At 39.2% G+C, this 14,244-nt stretch overlaps 2 protein-coding genes across 2 annotated transcripts; one reads left to right on the forward strand and one right to left on the reverse strand.

Moving 5' to 3' along the window:
* Positions 1-200: 200 nt before the first annotated feature.
* On the forward strand, positions 201-9,771 carry LOC136447720 (uncharacterized). Its single transcript, XM_066446763.1, has 7 exons — positions 201-228; positions 1,281-1,402; positions 2,155-2,238; positions 6,180-6,263; positions 7,415-7,499; positions 8,268-8,405; positions 9,617-9,771. The coding sequence occupies exons 1-6, from the start codon at positions 201-203 to the stop codon at positions 8,270-8,272; spliced, it is 408 nt and encodes a 135-aa protein (XP_066302860.1). The 3' UTR covers positions 8,273-8,405; positions 9,617-9,771.
* Positions 9,772-10,727: 956 nt separating this feature from the next.
* Positions 10,728-12,421, reverse strand: LOC136447721 (uncharacterized). Its single transcript, XM_066446764.1, has one exon. It carries the CDS (start codon positions 12,419-12,421, stop codon positions 11,432-11,434), a length of 990 nt encoding a protein of 329 aa, XP_066302861.1. The 3' UTR covers positions 10,728-11,431.
* Between the last annotated feature and the right edge of the window lie 1,823 nt (positions 12,422-14,244).

Raw genomic sequence — 14,244 nt, forward strand, 5'->3', positions numbered from 1 at the left:
AAATATATCAAATGCATTAGAATACACAGACAGCCTTTATGTTGAGCATAGTTTATTTCAAAGCTAGATTTCCACGACCTCATACCTTCACCAATAATGTTAATATTTTCGAGTGACGTATCATAAATGTTTCTCATTGGTTATGCAAATAAGGTCCTCATTTGATTGAAATATGTCAGTTGATTATCTTCTCAACAAAAATGACACAAGTTGTTCAAGTTGAAACACGTATGAAAGTTTAATCTGAGCAAAGAAGTCTCAGCCTCTCCTCATAAATCATGTAATTGATGCCCTCATTTGCATGGTTTATGTCTAATAATGTCCACATTAACTTAACTTCCAAATGCCGCAAGAATGAAATTCCCATCATCTTCTAATATGGAATAATAGTATTTTCTGATTGATTATGCTAATGAGGACTCTATTTACATAATTGGCATCCTCTTTTTTTGCATAATAATTATAAAATACTGTAATTCCATATTGGTAGATATCTGGAATTTCACACTTGTGGTATTTTGAGGAACTCATGTGACAGTGAACATTAATTTGTGCAAGGAGGGCCTAATTTACATACTTTATACTTCATGGAGATATGAATTCTCCTAACTTTCAAGTAACACTCAGGCTACCCACTTAATAGAAACAAGTATGCAGGTTTGGTTTTATATCCCTTTGTGGTTTGAACACTAGCTGTTGGGTCCCTCGGGAATACTTGCCCTAGTTTCAAAACTAACAATGTAAGCTGCAACAACATGCCTAGAGTGGAAATATAAATTGTCCTCATTACTTGTTCAGATTAAGTCCCAATTTCCATAGCATAGTTCATTGTATTCATCTCTGTCTAAGCTACCTGCATATCAAATAACACGGAAATCTGTCGATCCTTTGTTCAGTTATTTTCCGTGGAATATTTTTTTACAAAAACGCCAATGCAGTTCCAGTGTCACATTCCAGGGAGACCAAAATCAGCCTTGACCTTTGTTCTTCCAACACCTACCCACATATCAATTATCTTTACAATCTATCCAGACGTTTTTTAGTTATGCTGACTACAAATATCTGGACACAAACACAAACCCACGCGCAAACACGCTCTAAACAATGTCTCCATGAAAATAATATCAAATTGTCATTGAAATGATAATCAGATTATTGTATATTGCAGTGAATATTATGTTTTGATAATTCGTTTGAATTCTCCAACATTTTGCTCTGTTTTTCTTCATAACAACGGTAGCATTTGGATTTAAAAGTTGTGTTTTCTGACTGTTTTCCAGACACGCTGGTGGATATCAGCACACCAAACGAGCCTGTGTTGAAGACCTTGCGGGTTATGCTCACGTTCAAGCCTTTTCTCTACGCGTCAGGAATATACTTATGTTACGATACCGCAACAAGCGTAAGTTTACCTTATCTGTACCTCCCCCGTACTATTCCCAAGTGGAATACCCTGCCTGGCACGGTTGAGACGGCTCCCACCGTTGAGTCGTTCCGTGCCAGGCTGGAGGCCTGCCCGCCTTATTCCGGGACCTCAACTCCGCCCTACTTTGCCCATGACTTGCTTGATGGGGTTATATGGGGGTATCTAAATGTAGATGTAGATCCATACATGTCTAAAGCAAACAACAAAGCTTGACTATGTGAGTGGTCCGCAAAACGTAGTGCCCCAATTTCCCTTTATCATAATTTTTTATTCTTTTCAGATCATGATTTGAATTGATATTACATCAGAGCAAATCTGGTTTTATAACATTTTACCACGACTACCCATATGCAGTATAGTTATTGAAATTCTAAAATATTACTAGAATATTGTTTGCTCTTTGGCATTCGAAGTCGGCAACCGGTACCTCAATTTGGCGTAGCACACGGACTTCACCGGCACCTTCACTTTTTCCAGGGAGGGATTTGACGGAGAACCCAACAAAATCCATACATAGAAAACAAATCATTTTACGCTTTGTGTGCTTTGCTGTCTTTTCAGTCATACTTTTACATTTTGCATGATATTCCAATCATGAAATCAAGGGTTACACGTGTCTAATTTAGGTCGTAGCGATGTCACAGCCCGGTCGCCATGTGGAATGGGTGATTTTAAATGAAGATACCCCTACCGTATTTAATAACAACAGATTTTTTTTGTTCTTGCAGACTTTGCAGCAAGCACTTGCACTTTACATCCAATATTCTCTGGATCGCAGCGACATGGTGGAGATTTGTCTTACAGTGGTGACGGTAAGTAGTCCCGTTGTAAATCACCCCAGGACAAACTGACTTACTGACGTCTACCGGGCTATTTTTGGGGCCCGGCCGGAACACCGAATCATTTAACTCGTACTTAAAATCAACCCGGGGCCCAGTATCAAATAGACATCGTGAGCTAATCGTACCACCATACCCGGCAGTCCACATCGACATTTGTGTCTTCGGGGAAAAGTTTTCTGTGTGTAGAGTATAGTAAGCTGTTGTGTGAAATAGTGCTGGGATAGAAAGCTACCCTAGGTGTACGGATGACGTTTAAAAAAACAAAAAAAAAACAATTCTAGTAGAGTGGCAGAAAGTGAAAGTGAATATGGTGTCATCGCAAAGGTCAGCGTGAATCACGCGGAAGAAGAGTGATTTATGTCACTCGAAACGTCTGGAATTAAGAGCAGCTGTCTGTAAAAACCAAGCAAAATGAGGAAAAAGTGGCCAAGTTCAAATATTGAAATTTTCTTCCCTTTTGTGTGGTGGTAGGGTCTTGGCCCAAACCTACAAAAATGGGAAAGTTTAGGGTCGGAGGTTATCAGTTGCCATGGCAACGGCCATTTTTCAAAATGGCGGATTCTTGCCTTGTGAAGGCCTCTCTCTCGCTCAAAATCGACCATCTTTGGCCAACTGTAACTCCCAGAAATGAGCAGAAATGTTGCTGCCTCTAACATATTATAATATCCATATCTTAACAAGACAAATGATGTAAAGTGTTGCTCGAAATATTTTGGCAGTGAAATGCAACAAACGTTTAAAGATGACCTATTTTTGTAAAATTTCAAAATTGACAAAACGCCATTTTTCGGACGTTTTTAGCAAACAATCCCTCCTTAATTAAAAGGCACTTCAAATTTGTTGATTTTTGGCACAACTCTAGTTTAGACCTTTATAAATATTATATTAAAAAGATGTTTGGGTTCTCAATGGGGCGGGGCACAGTGACCCAGAGACTAAGCCATTTTTTTCCATTGTAGCAGAATTTCAACTACAGAATTGAAGGTGAAATCTGCAACTTGGTGATTGAGACAAGAATGACTTTTCTTTAACTATTTTATGCTGCCAAAAACCTGCCTGGCACTTAGAAAAGTATTTTGTAACAGTTGACTGTTGGTTGCCATGGCAACGGTCATCTTTGTTGTTAATGATGGATTTTCACATGGTTGTATTAGGAAAACATCCCTACCTGCTGATTGCACTGGAGATATGGACATAACTTTTATATTTCCATATAGCATGGTTTTCAACGTTTCATAGACCAAAACTTCAAGATCAAGCATTGAGATTAAGAGGGTGTACTAGGGGGTTATCAGAACCAATGATGACGATGACAGGTTTATTCAGTAGACAAACAGATACAGGCCTCATGGCAGCCCTGAGGCTGAATTAACAGGCTTGTTCACAATATCAATAATCAAATTTTTAATACAGTTCACAATATCAATAATCAAATTTACAATACATTTCATTGTTACCATAACAATTACAAATTTCTTCGGATTTAAAATCTTAATGTCATATTCTCTTACTAGTCAGTGCTGTTTAGCAGAGTTACCATGTAGTAATTGGGGCTCTTAGTGAATCTGAATGAAATCAGAATATTGCTAAATTTTAGTCATTTTTAAAGGGCTTTCATCATTGGCAATGTTGATGAATGGTTTTACCATTGCTGGAGAGAGGAATATCTATTGAGTCAACAACTAACATTGTTTTTTTGGGACACGCATAACGGCAGCCGTCTTTATGTGTATTTTTCGTGTTTTGAGACTGATACGAAATAAGTGAGGTAATCACGTCTCACTACGGTGTGAGCTATGGCCATCTTTGTGTCGCTGTGCGAAAAACACGGATAGATGCCATGGAATGCTTACAATAATTAGAAATGTTAATTAGGGCACTACATGGGGTTTATAGGGACACTTGATATGGAATAAAGCTGTTTTACACATTCTATTATTCTCTAAGACATCAATCACTAGATTACTTACTCATTTTGTGTATTCACTATGTGGTACATGAGGACAACAGGTCCGCATTCATTTGGGTTATCATGACTCCACATACATGTACCAGGGGTATAATACCGTACAGGTGAAAACATTGATAAAGATAAAAGAACTAAGGCGCATTGCGGAACACTTCTGTTTACCACTTCCTATGTTAAGATTGACCTCTTACGTACATCCACTGGAGAATATTGCAGGTATATTTTAGTTTAATCTTTGGATGGTTTTGTGAATTCTCCGAAGGTGAATATTTTCTATATCTGTGCGAATTTTGACCTACAACTTGTTACTGCAGGTCAACCTATAGCTGAAATAGAATTTTACGCTTTTCTTAAATCAGTGGCTTTTAGTTTCTAAAATAGTAAAAAAACTAAACTGTATTTTGTTGACATGATGCACTTATAAATTCTGAAGGCACTCATCACTGAGGTACTCGCATATCGGATATACAATTCTTTTGTTTCGCAAGGCCGTTTCCCTCAAATTCATTGTGACAGAATGCATATAAAAAGAATGCAGTAAATATAGAATAATTCTATGAAAAGAATCTTAACTTTATTAGCATAAATAGTCAAATCAAAGTACAGTCCCTGGCAAAAATACAAGGCCCCTCTTAAGCTCAGTTCATTAACTTTGTTTTAATGAGCTATTGGTTAAAAGTACTACTTCGTCTTCAATTTTATGATGGTCTACCCATAATAATTTTCAAATTGTATAAACAATCTTAAAAACAACTGTCTCCGCATCTGGATGTATCATATCAGATGCAAAGCGTCCTACTGCTCCCCTTTTTTGTTAGTGGGAGTTGCAGAAGGTCAAATACTTTACTGTGCGCATAACTATGACTTTTACCTTGTGAATATCCGTCATTAAGTATGGCCGTTTCACATGTATATAATGATATAGATGTAAGAAATAATGATTTGTAATCATATACTTAAACAATATTGTTTGGAGGCAAATTACAATTGATATTTATAAGGGTATTAAGGGAGGCTATGATTATCTGTAAGTGTATGTATTGTGTGCTGCACATGTAGACATTGTCCTGGTTTTTATTTGCCTTTTGTTGTGACCCATGTATGTCCATATTCTGTTAGTAGTTGTATTGGTCATTCATTTTGGAAAACCAATTAAGAGAGAAAATAAAAGAATGGCCGTTGCCATGGCAACCAGCAATCAACTGTTTTAAAAATTAGAAGTGCCAGATAGGTTCCTTGCAGCACAAAGGATTTTTAAAAAAATCATCTTATCATCTCAATTTCCAACTTGCCAATCCTGAAGACGAACCAATTTTGAATCTTTGAAAGACTGTTACCATGGTACCAGCTGTCGGTCCTGAAGAAAACCATCATTAACAACAAAGATGACCGTTGCCATGGCAACCAACAGTCAACTGTTACAAAATACTTTTCTAAGTGCCAGGCAGGTTTTTGGCAGCATAAAATAGTTAAAGAAAAGTCATTCTTGTCTCAATCACCAAGTTGCAGATTTCACCTTCAATTCTGTAGTTGAAATTCTGCTACAATGGAAAAAATGGCTTAGTCTCTGGGTCACTGTGCCCCGCCCCATTGAGAACCCAAACATCTTTTTTAATATAATATTTATAAAGGTCTAAACTAGAGTTGTGCCAAAAATCAACAAATTTGAAGTGCCTTTTAAGGAGGGATCGCTTGCTACCACCACACAAAATCTAAGAAAATTTCATTTTTTGACTTTGGCCACCTTATGCTTGGTTTTTACAGACAGCTGCTATAAAGTCTCCGAATTTTATCCAGTTGTAGAGTTTGAAGTGTCTTTATATATTGTTTACCTGGATGTCGAACATTCATAAACGTGTAAGTAAACTGTTATTTGCCCGTTTCAATGTACACTTCAAGTCTCTTTTTTTAAATTAGATATTCATACAGGTTTGCGTTTTAGGCCTCTATAGTCGTCAACATACCTATTGCAAAGCTATTGCTGGATAAATTGGGAAGAAAGACCATCTGCTTTGGAGCTGTCTTGGTGAGGAATTTTGTTACGGTTATCTTTGTTTATTTTGCTAGCTATTTCTTATGAATTGACATTTCTATTAATATCTTCCTGTATCGTCATTCTCTCATGCCAGACCTGACGCTTGTGTTCCTACTTTGCGTCCGTCTCGTTGCGTTATGCTATGGTCACATTTCCAACCCGGGACCCGGCCGGGATGTTTGCGGGAACGAAAAATAAAACTATATGTTGAGAAATATCCAAAAATTATAATCATGATTAATCATTTTTACGTTCTGTGTGTTTTGTGGTTCTTTATAATTTATCATACTCTTCGTTTCTAACTGTCAGGCTTTGTAAGTGAGACCATAGAGCCAATCATATATTCACCTTTTTGTTGTTGGGGGAAAGTTGGCAGCCAGTCACTAGGGTCAAGAAGTAATGTGAGTTCCGCAAACGATAGGAAAGGGAGTATCTGATTGGCTGACAGCGGTAACCCAGTTAAAAGGACAGACCGCAGGCCCGTACGCCAGGGCCGTTGCATGAGATACACAAGTGGCAGACCATGATTTCGCATGGCGCCATTTTATATTCACAAGTACATTTCATTGGTAGATAATGTGCCTTTTACTGCTTTTTTAAAAGTCACTGCGCTGTTTTTATTTTGTTTGATTCGCATTGAGCATTTTGTGTTAAACTTTGTATTGTATATATTTGTAATGTGTTGGCATAATATCAACATTTCTGCCAGGTGCTCTACAATGTATTGCGTCGTTGCACAAATGTAATGTAAAGTAAAGTGAAGTAAAGTAAAGTAAAGTAAAGTAAAGTAAAGTAAAGTAAAGTAAAGTAAAGTAAAGTAAAGTAAAGTAAAGTAAAGTAAAGTAAGGTAAAGTAAAGTGAATAAAGTAAAAGTAAAGTAGAGTATAGTAGAGTATAGTGAAGTAAATAAAGTAAATTAAAGTAAAGTAACGTGAAGTAGCTAATGTAATTGTTTTAGTGTGATTCAAATTAGCTGATGCCACTGTGCACCAAGACTATAGATCACCCAATTGCAACGTCACTCTCATAGCTAAATAACTATTACCTGACGTTGTTTATTTGAACTCTTAAACGAAGCGTACTGTCACTAGCACTAGAACCATTGCAAACTATTTTTTCTAAATCTGACAATTATTTTCCAGGTGCAAACGCCTTTACTGCTTAGCTTAATTTTCATCCCGGGATCGCTGGCAGCCATGATTCCTATCCTGGTCGCCTTTGGAGTTGGTTTGTCTGCATTATTCATGTTACCATGGTAAAGAAATTATGATATTTTCGAACAAACATAACGGAAACAATGTTTCACACACTCCAGATATCAGCAAGCATTTACCATGATTGATTTTGTATTTATTACTACCTATTGTTGAAATGGATGAAATGAAATAAACAGCAGTAATGGTTCTATGTGTTAAGCTGCAAAAATCGTATCTGCTACGCGCCATATCTGGACTGCACTCTTGCGGTCTATCCAAAGAGGCGCTCGCAAATGAGGATTAGAATATTTTCAAACCGTTAGCCAAATACTATATATCAGGTTCCGACCATGAGGCGTCGATACAAACAAAACATGATTCACGTGGTATTGCTATGGCGGACTTCCATTACCTGTATGCCCAATAACTCATTTTCACTCATTTCCAAAACTCTTGAAGTCTGCTAACTCTTTATAAATCATCTCCTATAGTTTTATCGTAATATTCTTTACCAGCCCGGATGACAAAATGTGAACGTTTTTTTTAGGAGAAACTGTGGTGTGACACGTTTTTGTTTTATTATCATTCTTGATTTGTATTATTTTACTTTAGTAGCATATAGTTTTTTTTATTTTTAGTTTGAGCCGCCGTCCATAGGCAAACTGTAATAACATAAACAATAAGTTCTTGTTGAAAGTTACAGCGACAAGCTATGATGATTAACGCTACTTCTGTAGAGAGGGTATTGAGTTCAAGGCCGGATTTTGGACTAATTCTATATTTTTGCCCGGTGATCAAGGGTGATGTTGCCTGACGTCTTGGATGAGTTCAAGTTCCAAACGGGGAAAGAGTTGGACACCTACTTCTACGGCGCCTTCAATACTATCATGATGCTAGGAAACATCATCGCTGCTTCGGTCATAACGGCGTCACTGGAGTAAGTACATATAAATGTGCAGGGTGAATTTTGGTAAGATTTAAAGGCACGTATTGTAGAATTTTGGCTCAAAAACGTATGTTATGAATTTAACAAAAATCCAATTCAGAGTGACATGTGCAACTAATATTCAACATATTCGCGACTTTTTTTCATATTTTCAATGAGGACGGGAAAGCAAGCCGCGCGATGTTCCCTAGTTTTTGTGAGCCCACCGAAATCTCCCCAGCAAGACAAGATGACTGACAAACAAAAACGACAATGGGAAGTTGCGCACACTACTTATTTCAAGGCGTTATCACCACACAACAAAGTCGAATTGAACCGCTGTGAATATCTCTGTACAGTATACAAACGTATACTCAGGCTCGGACGTAGAAAATCCCCAAATCCGTTGACTTTGAATTTATTGCTATGTTTTAATGGAGGATTTGTTAAGGTCATTTTAGGTGTACTGAGTTTCAAAACCGATTCTACAATGAGAGATAAATCATTATTGTGTTTACGACAAACAACCACAAGATGAGTAATTAAAGATGCCTATGTCAGCCCCTGTTTCTAAAGTAGTGTATCGATTTGGCGGAAGGTAGAGGTAAAAATATGTACATAAACCGCGCCTTTAAGTAAAATGAACCGACAAAAAGAAGGGCTGGTAGGACAGGGCTAATGGGAACAAATTTTGCATGGAATTTGCTATTGCTTTTTAACGAATGGCAAAGGAAAGAATTTCACTGCTTAAAAGTCATTTTGCCCGAACTTTTGCACCCCCCATCAATTTTGCATTTCTGCCAAAAAAGGTCACCTTTCTTGTAAACTGCACTCAAATTATGAAGCCCAGATTTAATACCATAAACTAAAACTTACAAGGAGGAGGGTCTTATAATTTGAAGATGACTACGGGAGGGTCATTGAAACTGATGATCTCAGTGTCCTCCCCAGCTGTAAATTTTGCCATTATCTATTTTTTTAATTACCAGCCAAAGTTATGCAGATTAAATATCTATTATGCATATATGTATTGAAATTGTACGTCATTTTCTGTAGTTATAACCAATCCTTTAAAATCAAATGTTATTTTCCGTAATTGTAACCAGTAAGGCTGACGGGGATACCACGAATTGCTTTGTTGCAAGGCAACTAGATTGATAGTGTAGGTGATTTTCTTATACGGTTAGAAATAAAGACGCCGGAACCCTTTTTGTCTTTTAAAGGATCAGTGGATACAAGACCGGAGCCTGTTCCCAGCCAGAGTCTGTGGGTTTTGCCTTACGAATCGTCATGTCCGTATTTCCCATCGCAAGCCTGCTGCTATCTTCTATCTTTGTCTGGAAGCATCCCATCACGGAGACTACCGGTCAACGGACGAAAGCGGCACTACAGGAAACCCGGTGAGAACAATTTCATTGTCCTAGTTTTTGCGATAACATATGCTTAAACGTTGCTGTGTTTTATTGCTTTCTGCCAATAATTTGTTCTAAATTGTTCTAATTTGATGTCAAGGTCACGGACTTTTCATAATGTAAAAACAAACTTTTTTTTGGGACAGCATAGTGTTATGTGTACAATGGTCGATGGTGGTTGGAAGAACGGGAAGTTCAAACGTGAATATTTTTTGACAAAGGTTTTTATACGCAAGGGGCCTTGAAATCTTATGTTGGACTACAATGCATCTGCGTTTTAGTGGATTACACTGTGTGTCCACTCAGATTTAGATCGACCCATCTCAGGTAACCTATCTAATGCATTGCGTTAAATATAATGAAGGCTAGAAACCTAGGTAAACAATATGTAAGTACAATTCAAACTCTACAACTGAATAAAATTCGGAGACTTAATTCCTGACATTTTAAGTGACATCCATCACTATTCTTCAGCGTCACTAAGATGAACTGGCAAAACGAGTTTCAAGTCAGTGTCTTTGACATGTTCTTCCGGTTTTCCAGCAGCATTGTTTTCGTTTCGGCAGTTGATTTTAGTGACTCTGAAGAAGAGTGATGGATGTCCCTCGAAACGTCCGGAATTAAGTCCCCGAATTTTATCCAGTTTAAGAGTTTGAATTGTCCTTATGTAATGTATTGTGCTTACATGAAGTTTTACCCGTTCTAGCGTGCTCTGCATCACCACTCTTTAAGCTTTTTGTTTTGTTTTTCTCGAAAACCTAACATTCTCTACTTGATGTGTTAACAGATCACCCAACTTGTCGACCGTGAGTAGCGACGTCACGACAGAGACACCAAGCAACGACGTCGTCATCAGCACGATAACTTAGAATCAAGCCATAGTTGAATGGGCGTCAGAAGGATGACGGCTGAGACGCAACGATTTACCGGTTTCGACCTTTTATTCAAAAGTCTTCATCAGAATGACAAAGAGTGGTACCGCACTTCCTTTTATAGCCTCTAGTTCAAGTCAGGTCAGGGCATTCTACTCCCTGCTTTAAAGGGTCAGGGCGCTCTAGGAAATAGCCAATCAGCTTACAGGATTTCGCTTTGCACTGGCTAGAACTGACCATTCAGAGCCTAGAAAACATGCTGACTCAGCGAAAATGCTGTTTGTTCAGGTCAGGTCGCTCTGAGCGTTGTCCATTGTTTTCCTGACCAATCAGGTGGTCCGCTCTAAAGGTGATTGTCCTAATGGACCAATCAAGTGACACTTAGTGCTAACTGCCCTTGCGCCTGCAGTATTCTTCTAACATATAGGTGGCACTTTGGGCAGGAAATACAAAAAGGAGTGCGGTACGGCTATATATGAGCACTTATACAGCAGTTGAAGAGACTAGGCTATACGAAAGCAAATCTATGGTGATTAGAGGTTAAACAGCTGAATGTAATAGCCTTAGCTGTCCGTGTGGTGAGGTGTGGAGTCCAGTCGTCCCTTGTTGAGTCTCTCTAGGGCGTGAGTCTGTGGAGCCTTGGATCCGTTCCATGTAGCATGGTGGGATACTAGTGACCGGCTAGTGTGGAGAATACTTTAGGTTGAGTGTTCTTGGGAGTGCCGGTCACGACAAGGCTGCAGCTCTTCAGACCCTAGTAAATCTCTAGCGATTCCTGGTTGAGTCCGTCTGGGTGTAGAGTTCTGAGTTGGTGGATCCAGTAAGATTCCCGGTGTAGTCGGTGCTGTCGTGTGGAGTCTTCCTGTCCTGTGTACCGCAGCTTCTCGATGCCAAGGACTTCGAGGTCTTCCATGCTGTGGTCCGGTTGGTTGAAGTGGGCTGAGACCGGGGTGTCCTTCTTCGTCTTGATGGATGACCGGTGACCATTTAGTCTGTTGGCCAGGGTCTGCTTGGTCTCGCCCACATACTGTACGCCGCATTTTTTGCATCGGATCATATATATGATGTTCTTGCTCTGGCAGTTGATGTGAGCCCTGATGGTGTATTGTTTTCCCGTGCGATGGCTTTGGAAGTTTTTCGCCATTTTGACATAGATGCAGGTGAAGCATCTATGTTTTCCGCACGGGAAAGAGCCCGGAGGAACAAATTTTTCCAGGAAGTTCTTGTTTTCCTTCGGGACTTGGGCTCTTACCAGGATATCTTTGATGTTCTTGTTGCGGCGGTAAGCAAACAGGGCTGGTTCCTTGAAGATGTCCTTTGTTCTTGCTGAGATTTGGAGGATGTACCAGTATTTTCTAATGATGGTTTGAAGTGGTGGGAGGTGTGGGCTGTACGTTGTTACCAGCACTGTACGATCTCGCGGTGTTGTGGGTCTCTTCTCCTTTAGCGTGTCTTCACGGGGGCGTTCTTGCGCACGGGCTATGGCAGCGTCCAGTAGGGCCTCTTCATAGCCCCTTTTCTGGAAGTGCTGTCGGAATTCAGAAGCCTTCTCTTTGTATCTGAGTGTGTTTGAACAGATACGTCGTATGCGCAGGAACTGCCCGTAGGGGATCCCCTGTTTGCAGTGTTTTGGATGGGCTGAGTTCCGGAGTAGGTACTGATGTTTGTCTGTCGGTTTGGTGTAGACGTCCGTGATGATCTCCCCTTCCGAAATGACAGAGACACCAAGCAACGACGTCGTCATCAGCACGATAACTTAGAATCAAGCCATTTATAGCAGGATAGACGTGCACTATGTCACCAAAACAATATTTGATTCAAGAAAGATTCAGCATAACCCGTAAGAATCCTTCAAGCAATATTGATTGCTTGGAATACGGAATATTTGGTATTGCTGTGACTTTACTAGCCTGTGCTAAACAATCTCTCCCAGTGAGAGGCGGATTAGGCCTTCTCCCCAAGAGCTTGTTGCCACTTAACTTTAATTTGAGAGTTTGTTTGTCTAATCATTCGCACATGTACAAGTGTTTTAAACAAAGATACACAGGGCCAAACAAAAGCATGCAGAGGGGGGGGGGGGCGTAGAAGCCTAGGTGGCTTTTCTTGGGCCTCCCCTCGAAACTTGACAATAGGAATTATATTCCGCAATTAGGGCTGCGAACAGATTCAACGAATATACCAGTCATAATAAACCAGTCATAATGATATCATAAATTGTACATAACTCAAAACTAAGGAAAATTAACGATAGAAAATAAGTTGAACTTATACCATAAATCTTGATAAATAAGTACATACGAAGAAATACAAAATGGATGTTAAGGTATTAAACATAATAAGGTACGTTAATATGATCCATACTAAACATAATTAACAAATTTTAGAGAAGTAGATTAGAAATGAAACAAAATATCAATCATCAAATATCAAGGGCTCCGAGAATCACTCATATTGATATTAGGCCAATCGGAGCTTAGGTTTCTCTGTCACTATGGAGGCCAGTAATCAGAGCCTCCAATACCATGGTATCAGGCAGTTCTCAACTTGTCAATGATTGGTTAATTTTGGCAGATATGAATCAACAGGAGTAGGATGTCTCCGGTTCTGCTGACTTGTTGGTCACACCACTTATGTTCTTGTTAGTTGTTTTCGCTAGTCACATATAATAAGACTCCACGTCAGATGGACAAGGGGCCACTTTGTTATTATGTGTTGCTTCTATTCGTGATTAAACCATGTGCACGTTTCCGCACCGAACTACCATCACCGTGTTGTCTTCTGTGTTCCAAATTGGCACAAGATATCTACCTTTCGTTTTATTACCTTCGCCGGGATTGTATGCATTCGCAGTAAGGTTATGTTATCGGTTACGCCAGCTGTAAAGTGGGTCCGTATGTATGTCGAGATCATAAGTCGAGAGAACTTTGACGGATCTTGATGATTTTTGGTAGGTAAGTGGCGGTTGTGGGAACGAAGGTCAAGTTCAAAAATGGTTAACCTTGCGTTTTCCTAAAGTGCTCTAGTGGACTTTTTTTGTTAGTGTGTTTGTATGTAGACAACATAACTCGACGTATTGATTATGGATCTGCATGATTTTTGGTACGTAGAGATTGTGAAAACGAAGCTCAAGTTCAAAAATGGGTCACCTGGCATTTTCCTGCGGTACTGCAGTGGGCTGTTTATGTATGCGTATTTGTTTGTTGACAGGATAACTCGAGAAGCTGTTGATGGTTGTGCATGATATTTAGTGAATATGTAGATTTATTAAATGGGAAGGTCAAGTTCGATGATGGGCCTCCTAGCCTTTTTTTTTGGTATTGCAGTGTAGCTTTAAAGTTTGAGGTCGAATTTTCTGCAAGTGCTACGGTCATGATTTTTGTGTGGTAGATAGTCCATGACACATGAAGTAAGTTGTGCACGTTTGGGCCCTCTAGCGGCTTGTTTGGAGCTGCAGCGGGTGTTTTAATTTATTTGTTTTGACCTTTGGACATGAATAACTAGACTTATGGTCAACGGATCGTCTTGATTTATGGTATGTAGATAGCTCGATTAATGATTTACATAATT

This window comes from Branchiostoma lanceolatum, chromosome 13 (genome assembly GCF_035083965.1).
Source record: "Branchiostoma lanceolatum isolate klBraLanc5 chromosome 13, klBraLanc5.hap2, whole genome shotgun sequence".
NCBI classification, from domain to species: Eukaryota; Metazoa; Chordata; class Leptocardii; order Amphioxiformes; family Branchiostomatidae; genus Branchiostoma; species Branchiostoma lanceolatum.